This window comes from Carcharodon carcharias, chromosome 32, assembly GCF_017639515.1.
Source record: "Carcharodon carcharias isolate sCarCar2 chromosome 32, sCarCar2.pri, whole genome shotgun sequence".
Classification (NCBI taxonomy): Eukaryota; Metazoa; Chordata; class Chondrichthyes; order Lamniformes; family Lamnidae; genus Carcharodon; species Carcharodon carcharias.
Window position 1 is genome coordinate 28,477,198 of NC_054498.1, and position 23,796 is coordinate 28,500,993.

The 23,796-nt window shown below is 36.9% G+C and overlaps 1 protein-coding gene across 1 annotated transcript in view; it reads left to right on the forward strand.

Annotated features, from left to right (window-relative positions):
• tln2b (talin 2b) overlaps positions 1–23,796 on the forward strand; it is a 237,054-nt gene that overhangs the window by 156,730 nt on the left and 56,528 nt on the right. The window contains exons 10-15 of the mRNA XM_041178380.1: positions 544–727; positions 2,746–2,871; positions 3,575–3,691; positions 20,027–20,212; positions 20,306–20,413; positions 20,758–20,863. Of these exons, the coding sequence (XP_041034314.1) occupies positions 544–727; positions 2,746–2,871; positions 3,575–3,691; positions 20,027–20,212; positions 20,306–20,413; positions 20,758–20,863 (827 nt within the window). The remainder of the gene's footprint in view (positions 1–543; positions 728–2,745; positions 2,872–3,574; positions 3,692–20,026; positions 20,213–20,305; positions 20,414–20,757; positions 20,864–23,796) is intronic.

Here is a 23,796-nt window from a genome sequence, read left to right on the forward strand (position 1 = left end):
AGAAACTGCTCATCGGGTTCGGTTGAAACCTGGGCTTCAAGGTTTAGATTTGAGCTGAGGGAGATTGTCCTGGGTATAATATATTCAGGAGGAAAGGAAGGTTGGTAGCAGTTTTGATTCAGAAAAGTATTAGAATGCTAGAAAGAATGTCCTTGCAGATTCAGACAGAATCTTTTTGGCTGGAGTTAAGAAACGATTAAGGAGCGAATACCCTGCTTGGTGTATTTTCTGGGCGAGGCACAGCTGAAACATCACAGTGCCACAAGTGGTGGAGAGTGTAATTGCACCGTGACATATTTACATTGGAATTTATAATGGGAATAGTTTTTGGGAGGTGCTTCAGATGTCAGACATTTAACTTAGAATAGGCCTGTTTATTCAATAAGGCTCTTTCACATGAACAGCGCAGATCTGTAGGCTTTAAAAATGCCAATTCCCTTTTATGGAGTGAACCTTATGACTTTCTTTCACAACATGTGGAAGTGCCTCTGACTGTTTGACTGGCCTTTTCTTAGCAGGCCTTATTGTGTTTTCTTCACACAGGGAGAACATCCTGAAAACTGCAAAGGCCCTGGTTGAAGACACCAAGTTCCTGGTGTCTGGAGCTGCGTCGAGCCAAGAGAAGCTAGCCCAGGCAGCCCAGTCCTCTGTCAGTACTATAACCCAGCTGGCTGAGGTGGTGAAACAGGGAGCAGCTAGTCTGGGTTCCAATGATCCAGAAACACAGGTAAGGAAATGGCTTCACGAGTGATAGGCATAGAATTAGTCTGACACTCTTGAGGCACATAGTAATGGAGTGGTGGAGGGTGCTTGCTATTTATATTAGTGTAAGCATGTTCTTCATACTTAGAGGCTTTCCGATGTCTAATGACACATGAGGCAGACCATGGACATGCTTATGTCTGTTCCTGAAGCTAGTTACCTGGAACAAGCCAGAAGCTATAGCCCACAGGCTGACCAGGAGACTCTCCCACTCTTATCGCCTTGGAATGATTTCCAGGTTGATAAGCCGCCCACTCAGCTGGAAATAGCAAACCCTGTAAAAGATTCCATGTCACTATTTTGAAGAAGAGCAGGGGAGTTCTCCCTAGAACCCTGACCAATTCCTACCCCTCAACAAACACCAAGAAATCAGATTTTCTGGCCATTATCACATCTGTGGGATCTTGCTGTGTGCAAAATGGCTGCACATTTCCTACATTACCACACTTCAAAAGCTCTTCATTGGTTGTAAAGTACTTTGGGCTGTCCTGAGGTTATGAAAGGCGCTATATAAATGCAAGTCTTTTGAGTTGAGTCGTGTTGTGTCTGGAGAGTCAAGGCGATTGCTGGCAGTCATCTCTTTTAGCCATTAACTCCTGTTCCCTGGGGCGTTGTAGCTGGGGGCCCCCAAAAATGTGCTGGGAAACCCCCACCCCCAGGAAGTTCCCAGGTAAGGATTGCACAGCAATTACCCGGGAAGTGTAACCATCCATTGGGCAATTGCCCTGCAGTGAGAACCATCTGAAAATGAGATTTAGGTCACAAACTTCGGATGTTTCTGACCGACTGTTTTACAGCAATAATTACCCAGAGAAAGTTAGAAGAATTAAAAGCTTCTGCGTAACGAGAGCACTACCACCACCCCCATACCCTACCAGGACTTGCCCCCCCCCCGCGGCGCACCCCCACCCCAACCACACCTCCCCCCACTACTTCCCCCGTCCCCCCTTCAACTACCCCTAAACCCACCTCCCCCCCACCCTCCACAGGACTCCCCCACCCTCCTGGCTACACACTCGCCTTCTGACTACCCTCCCCACTCCACGACTGCGCCCACCCCCCTGCACTGACTACCTTACCCACCCCCACTGACCACCCACCCCTACTGACCAACGCTCCACTGACTGCCTCTACCACTGACCACCCGACCTCTCCCCACTGACCACACCAAATCCCACCCCCCCCCCCCCCCACACCACTGACCACCCAACCCTCCTAACCCCCAATCCTGTGCACTGACCTTATGTGTCTTCTCCCTGGCTCCTCAGAGCGACTGGGCCTTTAACCCGACCTGCTTTGTGACCTGATGGGGCTGTAAAATAAAGGGGGTGTGGCTTCCTCACCTTTGACCCAGCTGCCCTCAGCATAAGGCCCGGGGAACCCGCTGCAGTGCACCTTCCTCCATTGGCCGGGCGAGAAAGGAGGGGCTGGATTTTAGGGTAAATGACGAGGAGCGGAGTGGCAATCCGACTCTGCTTGCCACTCCATGGAAGTTATGGCCCTTTATGCATCAGGTGTAACGTTACTGTCTCTTCCACCTAAACTGGGAGTCAGTGGCTTCCATGATTTTACCTCATTTGAATTGAACCCCAGCTTCCCCATTCCTCCTGGGTTTTTCTCCTTCCTCGTTGGAAATTTCCGACTCCCACCGGAATACGATTTCTTCGGTACCATCAGCACCACCGAGAGGCCAGTTTTCTCGATAACATTTGTCGTGGTCTCAGCAGGTTCTAGTCGTGAGGGGAAACATCCCAGCAGAATTGATCCTGCCCCCGCTCTGATACTCTTGCCCCAACTCGGGGCCAGCGTAATGCTGCCAGTCCCTGTGAACTCTGGGCACAGCAGGAATAGAACTGGGATCTTCCTGATCGGTGAGATTCAGCCCAGCCAACATGTTTTAACACTTAGCCACCAGGAAACGTTGCTGTATTTACAGACAGAATTCAGCACTGAGTGACTGAGGGACATTCTTGCTGTTGGCAGGTGGTCCTAATCAACGCGGTTAAAGATGTCGCTAAAGCTCTGACTGACCTCATCAGCGCCACAAAATGTGCGGCTGGAAAACCTGCTGATGATCCATCGATGTACCAGCTGAAGAGTGCAGCCAAGGTACAGGGCATAGGCGGGGGTGGGAGTGGGGGGTACAGGGCACGGGCAGGGGTGGGAGTGGGGGGTACAGGGTACGGGCAGGGGTGGGAGTGGGGGGAAGAGGTGTAGTGTGCTAGCCAAGGTTTTTGTTGTGGATATTGATGGGGTTTTCAGCCTCTCCTATCTGCAGCACCTAGTTACCCAATTTCTAGCTGGCCCTTGGATCTATGGAGTAACTTTTTTTTGGTATATTTTATACTTAGAGGATTTTCTAAAACGGTTTAAAGGGGTTAAATTATCACAGGTTTGTAACCCCCTGTGTGAAGAAGATTAGGGTGTTGAAGATGATTAAAGGATCCGATATTGTCGACTGAGAGAAACTATTTCCTCTGTGAGTCCAGAACAAGGAGGCAGAACCTTCAAATTGGAGCCAGGCTGAACAGGGTGATGTCGGGAAGCCCTTCTTCACACAAAGTGGAGTGGGAATCTGGAACTTTCTCCCCCGGATAAAGCTGTTGGGGTTGGCGGAGGCTCAAGTGAAAATTTCAACATTTGAGATTTTGCTGCCTGAGGGGGTGAAAAGGTCACAGAAGGTGGGAGGTGAAATGAAGTTACTGATCTAATTGGATGTAGAACAGACTGAAGGGGCTGAATAGCCTCCTCCTTATTACAATATAATAACAAGGTTTTCCTCTGCCCCCCTCCCCCTCCCCCTCCCCCTTAGGTGATGGTTACAAACGTCACTTCTCTTCTGAAAACGGTTAAAGCTGTGGAGGATGAGGCAACCCGTGGTACCAGAGCACTCGAGGGTACGATAGAGAGCATCAAACAGGAGCTGGCGGTAAGTCAGGATTGTCGACTGAATCAATGTCGGCTTCAACTCTACACCGAATCCTCACTGAATTCCGTCCTTCACACGAGGGGTTCCAACCTCCACTCTCCCAAACTGACCTTTTCTCTCACATGCCTTCCACAAGGGTTCACCTCCAGGATTTCGAACTCTCCTTCTGATGTTCCTCTTCCCTGGGTCACCACATGAACTCAAACAGTCTTCCATGCCCTCTCCCTCACCACCTCAGCTTTAACAGTACCCCACAACTTCACATGCTCATAGCAAAGAGTAACAGACCTTCAGTTGTCTCTTTGAACCTTCCTGCTTCTCGTAAGCTGTTCTCACTTTAAATCTAAAGATTGGAGCCTTTCTCTCTGCCCCTCGCTCTTAACTTCACTTAATAGGACCTTTTCCCAGCTTCCTGTCCTTCCTTTAACTAGAAGGTCTTCTTTGGACTTTCTCTTCTTCCACTCCCCTGGAGTGGGGTTTTTCTTAGCTTGGGACGTGCTACTTGTCCCGTTTTAGGCTGTTTCTGCTTCACAGCTGGCTTCAATCCAACTGAACTCAAACAGTTTCCAAAACAAACTGCTGTCTTTCTTCTTGTGTGTGTGTGTCTGTGGGAGGAACCGGCCTATCTGGCCCCCCTTGTTGCTAAGCAACAGCACTGTTCTTCCCACTCTTGTGTGTTTACTTTCACTTTATAAGGGTCGTAAACATCTCATTAGAAATGCAAGCAGCCTTTTGAAGTGAAACTAAAACTCCATTTGACCTTTCCTCACAGAGATACAGAAATACAAATCAAACTTAAACTTTAAAGCTAAAACTCAATATAAGCATAACTTACTTAAGCTATCTCTATATCCTGACACCAATACAATACTGATATTATTCCAATAACATAACCACTATACAAATGCCATTAGTACAGTAACATAACAACCACACTCCTGATATTAGTCCAATAATATAACCACTGCATCACTGATATTAGTCCAATAATATAACCACTGCGTTACTGATATTAGTCCAATACTATAACCACTGCATTACTGATATTAGTCCAATGATATAACCACTGCGTTACTGATATTAGTCCAATACTATAACCACTGCATTACTGATATTAGTCCAATAACAGAACCACTGCGTTACTGATATTAGTCCAATACTGTAACCATTGCATTCAGATATTAGTCCAATACTGTAACCATTGCATTCTGATATTAGTCCAATACTGTAACCATTGCATTCTCATATTAGTCCAATACTATAACCACTGTATTACTGATATTAGTCCAATAATATAACCACTGCGTTACTGATATTAGTCCAATACTATAACCACTGCATTACTGATATTAGTCCAATAATATAACCACTGCATTACTGATATTAGTCCAATAATATAACCACTGCATTACTGATATTAGTCCAATAATATAACCACTGCATTACCGATATTAGTCATATACTATAACCATTGCATTACTGATATTAGTCCAATATTATAACCACTGCATTACTGATATTAGTCCAATAATATAACCACCGCGTTACCGATATTAGTCCAATAATATAACCACTGCATTACCGATATTAGTCCAATAATATAACCACTGCGTTACTGATATTAGTCCAATAATATAACCATTGCATTACTGATATTAGTCCAATACTATAACCACTGCATTACTGATATTAGTCCAATAATATAACCACTGCATTACTGATATTAATGCAATAAAATAACCACTGCATTACTGATATTTGTCCAATACTATAACCACTGCATTACTGATATTAGTCCAATACTATAACCACTGCATTACTGATATTAGTCAAATAATATAACCACTGCATTACTGATAGTAGTCCAATAATATAACCACTGCGTTACTGATATTAGTCCTAGAATATAACCACTGCTTTACTGATATTAGTCCAATAATATAACCACTGAATTACTGATATTACTCCAATACTATAACCACTGTGTTACTGATATTAGTCCAATACTATAACCACTGCGTTACTGATATTAGTCCAATAATGTAACCACTGCACTACTGATATTAGACCAATAATATAACCACTGCATTACTGGTATTAGTCCAATAATATAACCACTGCATTACCGATATTAGTCAAATACTATAACCACTGCATCACTGATATTAGTCCAATAATATAACCACTGCGTTACTGATATTAGTCCAATACTATAACCACTGCATTACTGATATTAGTCCAATGATATAACCACTGCGTTACTGATATTAGTCCAATACTATAACCACTGCATTACTGATATTAGTCCAATAACAGAACCACTGCGTTACTGATATTAGTCCAATACTGTAACCATTGCATTCAGATATTAGTCCAATACTGTAACCATTGCATTCTGATATTAGTCCAATACTGTAACCATTGCATTCTCATATTAGTCCAATACTATAACCACTGTATTACTGATATTAGTCCAATAATATAACCACTGCGTTACTGATATTAGTCCAATACTATAACCACTGCATTACTGATATTAGTCCAATAATATAACCACTGCATTACTGATATTAGTCCAATAATATAACCACTGCATTACTGATATTAGTCCAATAATATAACCACTGCATTACCGATATTAGTCATATACTATAACCATTGCATTACTGATATTAGTCCAATATTATAACCACTGCATTACTGATATTAGTCCAATAATATAACCACCGCGTTACCGATATTAGTCCAATAATATAACCACTGCATTACCGATATTAGTCCAATAATATAACCACTGCGTTACTGATATTAGTCCAATAATATAACCATTGCATTACTGATATTAGTCCAATACTATAACCACTGCATTACTGATATTAGTCCAATAATATAACCACTGCATTACTGATATTAATGCAATAAAATAACCACTGCATTACTGATATTTGTCCAATACTATAACCACTGCATTACTGATATTAGTCCAATACTATAACCACTGCATTACTGATATTAGTCAAATAATATAACCACTGCATTACTGATAGTAGTCCAATAATATAACCACTGCGTTACTGATATTAGTCCTAGAATATAACCACTGCTTTACTGATATTAGTCCAATAATATAACCACTGAATTACTGATATTACTCCAATACTATAACCACTGTGTTACTGATATTAGTCCAATACTATAACCACTGCGTTACTGATATTAGTCCAATAATGTAACCACTGCACTACTGATATTAGACCAATAATATAACCACTGCATTACTGGTATTAGTCCAATAATATAACCACTGCATTACCGATATTAGTCAAATACTATAACCACTGCATTACTGATATTAGTCCAATAATATAACCACTGCATTACTGATATTAATGCAATAATATAACCATTGCATTACTGATATTAGTCCAATACTATAACCAATGCATTACTGATATTAGTCCAATAATATAACCACTGTGTTACCGATATTAGTCCAATAATATAACCACTGCGTTACTGATATTAGTCCAATAATATAACTATTGCATTACTGATATTAGTCCAATACTATAACTACTGCATTGCTGATATTAGTCCAATACTATAACCACTGCATTACTGATATTAGTCAAATAATATAACCACTGTATTACTGATATTAGTCCAATAATATAACCACTGCAATACTGATATTAGTCCAATACTATAACCAGTGCATTAGTGATATTAGTCCAATAATATAAACACTGCATTACTGATATTAGTCCAATAATATAACCATTGCATTACTGATATTAGTCCAATAATATAACCACTGCATAACTAATATTAGTCCAATAATATAACCACTGCATTACTGATATTAGTCTAATACTATAACCACTGCATTACTGATATTAGTCCAATACTATAACCACTGCATTACTGATTTTAGTCCAATAATATAACCACTGCGTTACTGATATTAGTCCAATAATATAACCACTGCGTTACTGATATTAGTCCAATTCTATAACCATTGCATTACTGATATTAGTCCAATACTCTAACCACTGCATTACTGATATTATTCCAATAATTTAACCACTGCATTACTGATATTAATGTAATAATATAACCATTGCATTACTGATATTAGTCCAATACTATAACCAATGCATTACTGATATTAGTCCAATAATATAACCACTTCATTACTGATATTAGTCCAATAATATAACCATTGCATTACTGATATTAGTCCAATAACATAACCACTGCATTACTAATATTAGTCCAATAATATAACCACTGCATTACTGATATTAGTCTAATACTATAACCACTGCATTACTGATATTAGTCAAATACTATAACCACTGCATTACTGATTTTAGTCCAATAATATAACCACTGCGTTACTGATATTAGTCCAATAATATAACCACTTCGTTACTGATATTAGTCCAATTCTATAACCACTGCATTACTGATATTAGTCCAATAATTTAACCACTGCATTACTGATATTAATGCAATAATATAACCATTGCATTACTGATATTAGTCCAATACTATAACCACTGCATTACTGATATTAGTCCAATAATATAACCACTGCATTACTGATATTAGTCCAATACTATAACCATTGCATTACTGATTTTAGTCCAATAATATAACCACTGCATTACTGATATTAGTCCAATACTATAACCACTGCATTACTGATATTAGTCCAATAATATAACCACTGCATTACTGATATTAGTCCAATAATATAACCACTGCATTAGTGATATTAATCCAATAATATAACCACTGCATTACTGATATTAGTCCAATACTATAACCATTGCGTTACCGATATTAGTCCAATACTATAACCACTGCGTTACCGATATTAGTCCAATAATATAACCGCTGCATACTGATATTAACCCAATAATATAACCACTGCATTACTGATATTAGTCCAATACTATAACCACTGCATTACTGATATTAGTCCAATAACATAACCACTGCATTACTGATATTCGTCCAATAATATAACCACTGCATTACTGATATTCGTCCAATAATATAACCACTGCATTACTGATATTAGGCCAATACTATAACCACTGCATTACTGATATTAGTCCAATAATATAACCGCTGCATTACTGATATTAATCTAATAATATTACCACTGCATTACTGATATTAGTCCAATACTATAACCACTGCATTACTGATAGTAGTCCAATAATATAACCACTGCGTTACTGATATTAGTCCAAGAATATAACCACTGCATTACTGATATTAGTCCAATAATATAACCACTGCATTACTGATATTACTCCAATACTATAACCACTGTGTTACTGATATTAGTCCAATACTATAACCACTGCGTTACTGATATTAGTCCAATAATATAACCACTGCATTACTGATATTATTCCAATAATATAAACACTGCATTACTGATATTAGTCCAATAATATAATAGCTGCGTTACTGATATTAGTTCAATACTATAACCATTGCATTTCTGATAATAGTCCAATAATATAACCACTGCGTTACTGATATTAGTCCAATACTATAACCATTGCGTTACCGATATTAGTCCAATACTATTACCGCTGCGTTACCGATATTAGTCTAATAATATAACCACTGTATTACTGATATTAATCCAATACTTTAACCACTGCATTACTGATAGTAGTCCAATAATATAACCACTGCGTTACTGATATTAGTCCTAGAATATAACCACTGCTTTACTGATATTAGTCCAATAATATAACCACTGAATTACTGATATTACTCCAATACTATAACCACTGTGTTACTGATATTAGTCCAATACTATAACCACTGCGTTACTGATATTAGTCCAATAATATAACCACTGCATTACTGATATTATTCCAATAATATAACCACTGCATTACTGATATTAGTCCAATAATATAATCACTGCATTACTGATATTAGTTCAATACTATAACCATTGCATTTCTGATAATAGTCCAATAATATAACCACTGCGTTACTGATATTAGTCCAATACTATAACCATTGCGTTACCGATATTAGTCCAATACTATTACCACTGCGTTACCGATATTAGTCTAATAATATAACCACTGCATTACTGATATTAATCCGATAATATAACCACTGCATTACTGATATTAGTCCAATAATATAACCACTGCATTACTGATATTAATCCAATAATATAACCACTGCGTTACTGATATTAGTCCAATGCAATAACCATTGAATTACTGATATTAATCCAATAATATAACCATTGCATTACTGATATTAGACCAATAATATAACCATTGAATTACTGATAATATTCCAATAATATAACCACTGTATTACCGATATTAGTCCAGTACTATAACCACTGCATTACTGATATTAGTCTAATACTATAACCACTGCTGACATTAGTTCAATACTATAACAACTGGATTACTGATATTAGTCCAATAATATAAGCACTGCATTACTGATATTAGTCCAATAATATAACCATTGCATTACTGATATTAGTCCAATACTATAACCACTGCATTACTGATATTAGTCCAATACTATAACCACTGCATTACTGATATTAGTCCAATAATATAATCACTGCATTAATTATATTAGTGCAAAAATATAACCACTGCATTACTGATATTTGTCCAATAATATAACCACTGCATTACTGATATTTGTCCAATAATATAACCACTGCATTACGGATATTAGTCCAATAATATTACCACTGCATTACTGATATTAGTCCAATACTATAACCACTGCATTACTGATATTAGTCCAATAATATAACCACTGCATTACTGATATTAGTCCAATAATATAATCACTGCATTACTGATATTAGTCCAATAATATAACCACCGCATTACTGATATTAGTCCAATAACATAACCACTGCATTACTGATATTCGTCCAATAATATAACTACTGCATTACTGATATTAGTCCAATAATATAACCACTGCATTACTGATCTTAGTCCAATAATATAACCACTGCATTACTGATATTAGTCCAATTATATAACCACTGCATTACTGATATTAGTCCAATACTATAACCACTGCACTACTGATATTAGTGCAATAATATAACCACTGCCTTACTGATATTAGTCTAATATTATAACCAACGAATTACTGATATTAGTCCAATAATATAACCACTGCATTACTGATATTAGTCCAATAATATAATCACTGTATTACTGATATTAGTCCAATACTATAACCACTGCATTACTGATATTTGTCCAATACTATAACCACTGCATTACTGATATTAGTTCAATAATATCACCACTGCCTTACTGATATTAGTCCAATACTATAACCACTGCATTACTGATATTTATCTAATACTATAACCACTGCTTTACTGATATTAGTCCAATACTATAACCACTGCGTTACTGATATTAGTCCAATACTATAACCACTGCATTACTGATATTAGTCCAATTATATAACCACTGCATTACTGATATTAGTCCAATACTATAACCACTGCTTTACTGATATTCGTCCAATAATATAACCACTGCGTTACTGATATTAGTCCAATACTATAACCACTGCTTTACTGATATTAGTCCAGTTATACTACAAGTACACCACTGATATTAGTCCAGTTATATAACAGCTACACTACTGATATTTGTCTAGTAACATAACCGTGACACAACTGATATTAGTCTAGTTGCACAGCCACTACATTTCTGTTATTAGTCCAGTAATATAACCACTACGCTACTGATATCAGACCAGTTATATAACCACTACGCTACTGATATCAGACCAGTTATATAACCACTACGCTACTGATATCAGACCAGTTATATAACCACTACGCTACTGATATCAGACCAGTTATATAACCACTACGCTACTGATATCAGACCAGTTATATAACCACTACGCTACTGATATCAGACCAGTTATATAACCACTACGCTACTGATATCAGACCAGTTATATAGCTCTACGCTACTGATATCAGACAGTTATATAACCACTACGCTACTGATATCAGACCAGTTATATAACCACTACGCTACTGATATCAGACCAGTAATATAACCACTACGCTACTGATATCAGACCAGTAATATAACCACTACGCTACTGATATCAGACCAGTTATATAACCACTACCATGTTGATATTATACCAGTTGCATAACCGCTACACAACTTATAATTCAGTTATATAATCACTACACTACTGTTATTAGATCAGTTGTATAACCACTACACTGATGATATTAGTAATATACCCACCACACTGCTCATATTAATCCTGTAACACGATCACTACACTACTGATATTAGCCCAGCAATCTCACCACTACACTACTGATATTAGTCCAATACCAGAACCATTACACAACTGATGTTGGTCCAGTAAAGTAACCACTACACTCCTGATATTAGTCCAAACCTCTAACCACTACACTACTGATATTAGTCCAATAATATAACCACTGTGTTACCGATATTAGTCCAATAATATAACCACTGCGTTACTGATATTAGTCCAATAATATAACTATTGCATTACTGATATTAGTCCAATACTATAACTACTGCATTGCTGATATTAGTCCAATACTATAACCACTGCATTACTGATATTAGTCAAATAATATAACCACTGTATTACTGATATTAGTCCAATAATATAACCACTGCAATACTGATATTAGTCCAATAATATAACCACTGCATTACTGATATTAGTCCAATACTATAACCACTGCGTTACTGATATTAGTCCAATAATGTAACCACTGCATTACTGATATTAGTCCAATACTATAACCAGTGCATTAGTGATATTAGTCCAATAATATAAACACTGCATTACTGATATTAGTCCAATAATATAACCATTGCATTACTGATATTAGTCCAATAATATAACCACTGCATTACTAATATTAGTCCAATAATATAACCACTGCATTACTGATATTAGTCTAATACTATAACCACTGCATTACTGATATTAGTCCAATACTATAACCACTGCATTACTGATTTTAGTCCAATAATATAACCACTGCGTTACTGATATTAGTCCAATAATATAACCACTGCGTTACTGATATTAGTCCAATTCTATAACCATTGCATTACTGATATTAGTCCAATACTCTAACCACTGCATTACTGATATTATTCCAATAATTTAACCACTGCATTACTGATATTAATGTAATAATATAACCATTGCATTACTGATATTAGTCCAATACTATAACCAATGCATTACTGATATTAGTCCAATAATATAACCACTTCATTACTGATATTAGTCCAATAATATAACCATTGCATTACTGATATTAGTCCAATAACATAACCACTGCATTACTAATATTAGTCCAATAATATAACCACTGCATTACTGATATTAGTCTAATACTATAACCACTGCATTACTGATATTAGTCAAATACTATAACCACTGCATTACTGATTTTAGTCCAATGATATAACCACTGCGTTACTGATATTAGTCCAATAATATAACCACTTCGTTACTGATATTAGTCCAATTCTATAACCACTGCATTACTGATATTAGTCCAATAATTTAACCACTGCATTACTGATATTAATGCAATAATATAACCATTGCATTACTGATATTAGTCCAATACTATAACCACTGCATTACTGATATTAGTCCAATAATATAACCACTGCATTACTGATATTAGTCCAATACTATAACCATTGCATTACTGATTTTAGTCCAATAATATAACCACTGCATTACTGATATTAGTCCAATACTATAACCACTGCATTACTGATATTAGTCCAATAATATAACCACTGCATTACTGATATTAGTCCAATAATATAACCACTGCATTAGTGATATTAATCCAATAATATAACCACTGCATTACTGATATTAGTCCAATACTATAACTATTGCGTTACCGATATTAGTCCAATACTATAACCACTGCGTTACCGATATTAGTCCAATAATATAACCGCTGCATACTGATATTAACCCAATAATATAACCACTGCATTACTGATATTAGTCCAATACTATAACCACTGCATTACTGATATTAGTCCAATAACATAACCACTGCATTACTGATATTCGTCCAATAATATAACCACTGCATTACTGATATTCGTCCAATAATATAACCACTGCATTACTGATATTAGGCCAATACTATAACCACTGCATTACTGATATTAGTCCAATAATATAACCGCTGCATTACTGATATTAATCTAATAATATTACCACTGCATTACTGATATTAGTCCAATACTATAACCACTGCATTACTGATAGTAGTCCAATAATATAACCACTGCGTTACTGATATTAGTCCAAGAATATAACCACTGCATTACTGATATTAGTCCAATAATATAACCACTGCATTACTGATATTACTCCAATACTATAACCACTGTGTTACTGATATTAGTCCAATACTATAACCACTGCGTTACTGATATTAGTCCAATAATATAACCACTGCATTACTGATATTATTCCAATAATATAAACACTGCATTACTGATATTAGTCCAATAATATAATAGCTGCGTTACTGATATTAGTTCAATACTATAACCATTGCATTTCTGATAATAGTCCAATAATATAACCACTGCGTTACTGATATTAGTCCAATACTATAACCATTGCGTTACCGATATTAGTCCAATACTATTACCGCTGCGTTACCGATATTAGTCTAATAATATAACCACTGTATTACTGATATTAATCCAATACTTTAACCACTGCATTACTGATAGTAGTCCAATAATATAACCACTGCGTTACTGATATTAGTCCTAGAATATAACCACTGCTTTACTGATATTAGTCCAATAATATAACCACTGAATTACTGATATTACTCCAATACTATAACCACTGTGTTACTGATATTAGTCCAATACTATAACCACTGCGTTACTGATATTAGTCCAATAATATAACCACTGCATTACTGATATTATTCCAATAATATAACCACTGCATTACTGATATTAGTCCAATAATATAATCACTGCATTACTGATATTAGTTCAATACTATAACCATTGCATTTCTGATAATAGTCCAATAATATAACCACTGCGTTACTGATATTAGTCCAATACTATAACCATTGCGTTACCGATATTAGTCCAATACTATTACCACTGCGTTACCGATATTAGTCTAATAATATAACCACTGCATTACTGATATTAATCCGATAATATAACCACTGCATTACTGATATTAGTCCAATAATATAACCACTGCATTACTGATATTAATCCAATAATATAACCACTGCGTTACTGATATTAGTCCAATGCAATAACCATTGAATTACTGATATTAATCCAATAATATAACCATTGCATTACTGATATTAGACCAATAATATAACCATTGAATTACTGATAATATTCCAATAATATAACCACTGTATTACCGATATTAGTCCAGTACTATAACCACTGCATTACTGATATTAGTCTAATACTATAACCACTGCTGACATTAGTTCAATACTATAACCACTGGATTACTGATATTAGTCCAATAATATAAGCACTGCATTACTGATATTAGTCCAATAATATAACCATTGCATTACTGATATTAGTCCAATACTATAACCACTGCATTACTGATATTAGTCCAATACTATAACCACTGCATTACTGATATTAGTCCAATAATATAATCACTGCATTAATTATATTAGTGCAAAAATATAACCACTGCATTACTGATATTTGTCCAATAATATAACCACTGCATTACTGATATTTGTCCAATAATATAACCACTGCATTACGGATATTAGTCCAATAATATTACCACTGCATTACTGATATTAGTCCAATACTATAACCACTGCATTGCTGATATTAGTCCAATAATATAACCACTGCATTACTGATATTAGTCCAATAATATAATCACTGCATTACTGATATTAGTCCAATAATATAACCACCGCATTACTGATATTAGTCCAATAACATAACCACTGCATTACTGATATTCGTCCAATAATATAACTACTGCATTACTGATATTAGTCCAATAATATAACCACTGCATTACTGATCTTAGTCCAATAATATAACCACTGCATTACTGATATTAGTCCAATTATATAACCACTGCATTACTGATATTAGTCCAATACTATAACCACTGCACTACTGATATTAGTGCAATAATATAACCACTGCCTTACTGATATTAGTCTAATATTATAACCAACGAATTACTGATATTAGTCCAATAATATAACCACTGCATTACTGATATTAGTCCAATAATATAATCACTGTATTACTGATATTAGTCCAATACTATAACCACTGCATTACTGATATTTGTCCAATACTATAACCACTGCATTACTGATATTAGTTCAATAATATCACCACTGCCTTACTGATATTAGTCCAATACTATAACCACTGCATTACTGATATTTATCTAATACTATAACCACTGCTTTACTGATATTAGTCCAATACTATAACCACTGCGTTACTGATATTAGTCCAATACTATAACCACTGCATTACTGATATTAGTCCAATTATATAACCACTGCATTACTGATATTAGTCCAATACTATAACCACTGCTTTACTGATATTCGTCCAATAATATAACCACTGCGTTACTGATATAAGTCCAATACTATAACCACTGCTTTACTGATATTAGTCCAGTTATACTACAAGTACACCACTGATATTAGTCCAGTTATATAACAGCTACACTACTGATATTTGTCTAGTAACATAACCGTGACACAACTGATATTAGTCTAGTTGCACAGCCACTACATTTCTGTTATTAGTCCAGTAATATAACCACTACGCTACTGATATCAGACCAGTTATATAACCACTACGCTACTGATATCAGACCAGTTATATAACCACTACGCTACTGATATCAGACCAGTTATATAACCACTACGCTACTGATATCAGACCAGTTATATAACCACTACGCTACTGATATCAGACCAGTTATATAACCACTACGCTACTGATATCAGACCAGTTATATAGCTCTACGCTACTGATATCAGACAGTTATATAACCACTACGCTACTGATATCAGACCAGTTATATAACCACTATGCTACTGATATCAGACCAGTAATATAACCACTACGCTACTGATATCAGACCAGTAATATAACCACTACGCTACTGATATCAGACCAGTTATATAACCACTACCATGTTGATATTATACCAGTTGCATAACCGCTACACAACTTATAATTCAGTTATATAATCACTACACTACTGTTATTAGATCAGTTGTATAACCACTACACTGATGATATTAGTAATATACCCACCACACTGCTCATATTAATCCTGTAACACGATCACTACACTACTGATATTAGCCCAGCAATCTCACCACTACACTACTGATATTAGTCCAATACCAGAACCATTACACAACTGATGTTGGTCCAGTAAAGTAACCACTACACTCCTGATATTAGTCCAAACCTCTAACCACTACACTACTGATATTAGTCCAAACCCCTAACCACTACACTACTGATATTAGTCCAAACCTCTAACCACTACACTACTGATATTAGTCCAATAACATAACCACAACACCACTGATAACATTCCAGTAACATAACCACCACACTACTGATATTACTGCAGTAATATGACCACTACACCATTGACATTAGTCCAGTAATATAAAGACGACACTACTGATATTAGTCCAAACCTCTAACTGACACGCTACTGATGTTAGTCCAGTTGCATGAACACTACATTACCGATATTAGTCCAGTAATATAACCTCTGCACTACTGATATTAGGCCTAGACTATAATCACTACATCACTGACATTAGTCCAGTAATATAACCACTACACTACTAATATTAATCCAGGTATGATACCACTACATGACTGATATTAGTACAGTTATATAACCAGTACAATATTGATCTTAGTCCACTACTATAACCACAACACTACTGATATTGTTCCAGTTGCATAACCACTACATTACAGATAGTAGTCCAGTAATCCTAGCGCTATACTATTGATATTTGACCAGTTAACTAACGATGATACAACTGATATTAGACCAGTTAAATAACGATGATGCATCTAATATTAGACCAGTTATATAACCATTACACTACTGATAATAGTCCAGTTGTATAACCACTGCACTACTGATATTAGTCCTAGACTATAATCACTACACCACTGATGTTAGTCCAGTAATATAATCACTAGACTACTAATATTAATCCAGTTATGATACCATGACACGACTGATATTAGAAGCTATATAACCAGTACACTACTGATATTCATCCAGTTGTATAATCACTACACTAATGATGTTAGTCCAGTAACATAAAAACTACACCACTGATGTTCAGTAATATAATCCCTACACTACTGATATTTGTCCAGTAATATAACCACTACACTACAGATATCAATCCAATCCATAACCACTATGCTACTGATACTAGACCAGTAATATATCCACTATACAGCTGATATTATTCCAGTTGCATAACAACTACACTACTGATGTTCGTCCAGTAATATAATCACTACATTACTGATATTATTCCTGTAATATGACCACTAAATGACAGATATTAGGCCAGTTGTATAACTACTAAATACTGATATTACTCCAGTTGTATAACCACCACCCTACTGATATTCGTCCAGTAACATATCCACTTCAGTGCTGATATTAGTCCAGTAATATAACAACTACATTTCTGATATTAGTCGAATACCAGAACTATAAAACCACTGATCTTAATCTAATAATATAACCACTGCATTACTGATATTAGTCCAATAATATAACCATTGCATTACTGATATTAGTCCAATACTGTAACCACTGCGTTACTGATATTAGTCAAATAATATAACCACTGCTTTACTGATATTAGTTCAATAATATAACCACTGCATTACTGATATTAGTCTAATAATATAACCACTGCATTACTGATATTAGTCCAATAATATAACCACTGCAATACTGATATTAGTCCAATAATATAACCACTGCATTACTGATATTAGTCCAATAATATAACCACTGCGTTACTGATATTAGTCCAGTTATATAATCATTACACTGCTGATATTAGTCCAATAATATAACCACTGCGTTACTGATATTAGTCCAATAATATAACCACTGCATTACTGATATTAGTCCAGTTATATAATCATTACACTGCTGATATTAGTCCAATACTATAACCAGTGCACTAATGATGTTAGTCCAACGATATAACCACTACAATACTGACAGTAGTCCACTACTATAACCACTACACTACTGATGTTAGTCCAGTACTCAAGCCACTACACTACTGATATTAATCCAGTTTTATAACCACTACACTACTCATATTAGTCCAATACCAGAACTATTACACTATTGATATTGGTTGAATAACATAACCACTAAACTACTGACATTAGTCACATTATATAACGACTGCACTACTGATATTATTCCAGTAATACAACCCCTACACTACTGATAATAGCCCAAACTCTAACCATGCACTACTGATGTTAGTTCGGTTGCATAACCACTACACTACTGACATTAGTCCAGTTATATAACCACTACACTGCTGATATTAGTCCACTTATGTAACCACTATACTATTGATATTAGGTCACTATTATAACCACTGCACTATTGATATTAGTCCAGTGACATAACATAACTACACTACTGATATTAGTCCAATATTATGATCACTACCATACCGATATTAGTCGAATACAATATCCACCACACTACTGATATTAGTCCAGTAATATAACCACTACGCTACTGATATTAGTCTAGTAATATAGCTACTACACTACAGATACTAGTCCAGTTATATAACCACTACACCACTCATATTAATCCATTAATGTAGCCATTACACCACTGATATTACTCCAGTAATATAACCACTACAGTACTGATATTAGTCCAGTAATGTAACCACTACACTACCAATATTAGTCCAATACTATAACCACTACACGATTGATTATGAAATTGTTGGGGAGTGGATCTAACCAAATGACTCTAGCAGTTAGCTGGCATTGGCTCAACAGACCAGATGGCCACCTCCTGCACTGTAGCCATTCTCTGTGACTCACTGCACTGATATGCCTATGTATGATCTGTGCACCTTATCCTTGGCTTTGGTACCAATCATAGGTTTTCCAATCGAAGGAGGTACCAGCAAAGACCTACTCCCCAGAAGAATTCATTCGAATGACAAAGGGCATCACAACAGCAACTGCGAAGGCGGTAGCAGCAGGCAACTCCTGTCGCCAGGATGACGTGATTTCAACAGCCAACCTGAGCCGCAAGGCAATCGTTGACATGTTGACTGCTTGTAAGGTGGGTGCAACCTCCCTTTGGTCACCCAGCAGCCATTGGAGTCTTGCCTTGTGGGCGTACAGCACTGAATCTCAAATGTCTTTGTCTTGGCAGCAAGCGGCCTACCATTCGGAAGTGAGTGAAGATGTGCGAAGCCGGGCCTTGCACTTTGCCACAGAATGCACTGTTGGCTACATGGAGCTGTTGGAGCACGTCCTTGTGGTGAGTGGCTCTTCCTCTTCATACAAACAGCTTTTGGCTTTATGTGGAACTAACCAATATGAGAAGAACAGATGAGGGGGAAGGTCTTTAGAACAATTAAGTTAGGGCCTTAGTTTTCCAACAATTCTTCTGTTACTGCCAGGGCACTTAGGATTTTAGGGAATCATTAACCATTGTAAATCCATGGTGACCCTGTTGGATATTTGCTAATTTTTCCAACTTTGGGAAGTTTCTGGGAAATGTATGGAGAATTCCCTGTTGCTCTTAGTTGCCTGGGAGCTTGTGTTCATTTTTAATGTTGAACAGTTTTGGAATGTGGGATTCGTGCTTTTGTTTCCAAACAGATTGTCCAGAAGCCCACAAGTGAGCAGAAGCTGCTGCTATCTGGATACTCCAAGCGTGTCGCAGCGGCTGTGACTGAACTCATTCAGGCAGCGGAAGCCATGAAAGGTCAGCATCAAACTACAGCTTAAGGAAAGACAAGTGTCGGTCCTCGCGGTCCCTCCAGTATTAGAGGAAATTATCCACAATCACCCCATACTCCCAGATTCCTTTTGAAAACTAATAAGGAATCACGTTTTATAGTCCCTCTTGCAGAGGGAAATGTGACACAGGTCTCCGAAATAGATCACCTCGAAAATTGAAATCGCAAAGAACTCGTGGGTTATTAACACAAGAAGAGGCTATTCAGCCCATCTGTTCCAGCTCTCTGTTAGAGTTATCCCTTTCTCTCTCTCCCATCCCCTTTGATTTTTTTCATTTTCAGATAGTTACCCATGTCAATTTAAATGCTATTCTGGAATCTGCTTTCCCTGCAGTTTCTGGTCAGATATTTCAAGTCTCAACGTTTGTTATGTAGGATGATTATTACTCCAACCTCTGCTCTCATTCTTTTAGTGATAACCTTAGATTGATGCCTCTTAGTTCATGACTCACTTAGCAGTGGAAATAAATATTCCTAATTTACCCTGTCAAAACCCCTTATTATTTTGAACCCCTCTCTCAGCTCGTGTCTTAATTAACCTCCTTTGTTCTCATGAAAAGAGCTCTAGTTTATGAAATCTTTCCTCTTTGCTGAAGCCTCTCACTCTGCACCCTCTCCTTGGCCTTCCTAAATCGGAGTGTCCAAAACTGGACCCAAATATCGTAACTGTAGCTTGAGAATTGATTTGTCTTGATTTACTTTACTCAGTACTCTTGGCACCAACTTCTTAAACCCAGGTTCCCTATTGATGCAGATTTACCAACTTGACCTTTTGAAGATTGGACATCCTCCATTGTATTGTACACATGAGTCAAATGTAATCTTCAGGTGAAATGAGGATAGAGGGTGGGAAATAGACCAGGGCCCGCAGATATAGTTCAGCATTTGAAACGTCAAAAGCTCTGTCCTTATATTTTAGACATTCAGTAAAAATTTCTGTGTCCACATTTATAATGAAAACTTGGCTATGTAAACTTATCATGCTGCAGTTACACCTTCTGGCCAGTAGAACTGTAGTAACCTCACTGGGGTGGGGGTCAAGTTTACCACAGTATATATTAACACCACAAATCCTGGGAATAATGGAGCTAATTCTCTTGTCAATCACGCCTGGAGACATTACTCTCTAAGTGACTAGGATTGATTTTACACACATCATTTCTACTTAATTAACCTCCACTAACTGTATTTTGTCAGAAGTACTTCTGCTGTAGTCAGGAGATTGTTTGCTGTAGTGTTGCTCATGAGTTTGGAGAAGCTGTAAATTAAAGCTACAATCTCCCCCTCTCCTCCCCCTTCCGACTCATTCACTGACCCAATATTCACTCCACAAGTTTACACAGACACGTCCCATTACAAACGTCGAAACAGGAAGTTGTAATGGAAAAGTTGACAGGGAGTAGATGCAGAGGTAAGATAGTCAATATATTCTATATGTATGTGAAGCCCCAAGTCTCTGCTTCTCTATTATATTTAAAGGTTTTACTGGTTAGTGTATATTCTCCTGTTCACATCTTTCTCCCTGTTCACTCACCTTTTCCTCCAATTCAGCTCTATTCTCCTGTTTAGTCTTTGACATGTTTTAAACTGTCTCTGCATTTGAACAGTATTTCCTACAGACAGTCTCGTGTTCCCTCTCATTCTACCTTGAAATAGTTATCCTTTATTCATCCCTTCAAAGCTTGTTCTGCTGAAACCCAGATTCTCCATGGTTTTTATTACCCTTCCTTTCCCATTTCAACTTCACAATTAAATGCCTTGATGACCTTTAACTCTACACAGTACTTTGGGAGAAAATCCAATTCTGCCTCCCCTTCTACCCTGAGCTCCCTCACTTACTCTTTAAGGAGAAGTTCTTGTAGTTGCTCAGGAAGGTATCTGTCAGTCTCTGGTGTATTATAGCGATAGCATTGACAATTCATTTAACTCTTCATTTCTAATCTTACACTCCTAAGGGGAGCACGGACCCAAGAATTCCTATCTCCCCCACACGAGAGGGTTGGAAGGGATCACCAAATGAGTCCTTTTTATTTGAAATGAGCTTTAAGTGTATTAAGTGTAAACTCCACGTCAGCTAAACATCTCCAGGTCAACTTTGAAACAATCTTTCTCGATGTATTTCTCAAGGATGATAACTTGTACAGAACTAAAGGAAAGGCTGAATGCCTAGTCTACAGGAACTGTTCCTCCTTTGTTGATACAGCTGTGGCATTTCCTAAAACATGTTGGGAATATAGAGTGGGAAACTGGAATCTCGGTGTCACTTACTCCAGGGAGTTGAAGAAAGATTCTAGGTTGATGCCCCAGTGCTGCAGGATCAGTGGTGACAGCTTTTGGATGAGATGTTAAACCAAGAGCCCGTCTGCCGCCTCAGATGGATGTAAAAGATCCCATGGTCACAACCTCGAAGAAGAATAGTGGGAGTTATCCCCAGTGTCCTGTCCAATATTTATCACTAAAATTGTTTATCTGCTGATTTATCTAGTTGCTCTTTGTGGGAGCTTGCTGTGTACAAATCTGCAGCATGTTTGCATTGGAATCGGAATATTGAGTAGGAATAAACGGGTCATTCTCACATTGGCAGGTTGTGACTAGTGGGGTACCACAAGGGTCAGTACTTGGGCCCCAGCTGTTCACAATATATCTCAATGATTTGGACGTGGGAACCAAATGTAATATTTCCCAGTTCGTGGATGATACAAAGCTGGGCAGGAATGTGTGTTGTGAGGAGGATGGAAAGCGGCTTCAAGAGGATTTGGACAGACTTAGTGAGTGGGCAAGAACATGGCAGATGGAATATACTGTGCAAAAACGTGGGGCTATCCACTTTGGTAGAAGTAACAGGCATCCAGAATATTTCCTAAATGGTGAGAGATTAGAAAGTGTAGATGTACAAAGG